Here is a 680-nt window from a genome sequence, read left to right as displayed (position 1 = left end):
CCCCATCTGACCACGCCCCCGCCATGTCTCACTGAGCCCCTCCCTGTCTGACCAAGCCCCGCCCCATCTGACCACGCCCCTGCCACATCTCACTGAGCCCCACCCCGTCTAACCCAGCCCCTCACTGTCTGACCGAGCCCCGCCCCGTCTGGCCCGGCCACTCCCTGTCTGCCCGAGCCCCGCCCCATGTCCCTGAGCCTCGCCCCGTCTGACCGCGCCCCGCCCCGCAGGAGACGGACACCCCAGGGAGAGCAGCCCATTCATCAGCCATGGGGAGGCGGACACAGAGAGCGTCTACGAAGGGAAGAACATGGCGCTGTTTGAGGTGAACCTCACTTCCCCCTCTAAGCAGGTGGCAGGAGGAGCCGTACGAGAGGCCCACCCCCGGCCTCACGGTGAACGGAGGGTCCCGGCTGAGGCCTCAGGGAGCCCCTCGGAGGGGCTGGACCCGGGCCACTTCGGAGCTCTGACCTCGAATCCCTGACCCCTGGGCTGTGTCCACAGCCCCCTGCCCACTTTGGATATGTTGGCCTCAGGGCAGACGGAGCGGGGACACCCCCCCGGGGGGTTGATCTGGTCAGTTGGGCGATATCTCTGGGGTGGGGATGGGTAACTGACTCCATGTCTTGGCCCCAAAACAGGAGGAGATGGACAGTAACCCCATGGTGTCCTCACTGCTC

General features: G+C 66.8%; 1 protein-coding gene across 1 annotated transcript in view; it reads left to right on the top strand.

The window, feature by feature from the left end:
* Positions 1-680, top strand: part of SLC12A7 (solute carrier family 12 (potassium/chloride transporter), member 7) — a 34,240-nt gene that overhangs the window by 2,896 nt on the left and 30,664 nt on the right. Inside the window, exons 3-4 of the mRNA XM_010857133.1 lie at positions 198-325; positions 642-676. Of these exons, the coding sequence (XP_010855435.1) occupies positions 198-325; positions 642-676 (163 nt within the window). The remainder of the gene's footprint in view (positions 1-197; positions 326-641; positions 677-680) is intronic.

Source organism: Bison bison, unplaced genomic scaffold (assembly GCF_000754665.1).
Source record: "Bison bison bison isolate TAMUID 2011002044 unplaced genomic scaffold, Bison_UMD1.0 scf7180017864377, whole genome shotgun sequence".
Lineage (NCBI taxonomy): Eukaryota > Metazoa > Chordata > Mammalia > Artiodactyla > Bovidae > Bison > Bison bison.
Note: the sequence above shows the minus strand (reverse complement) of the source record. Positions and strands in the feature narration are given on the sequence as shown.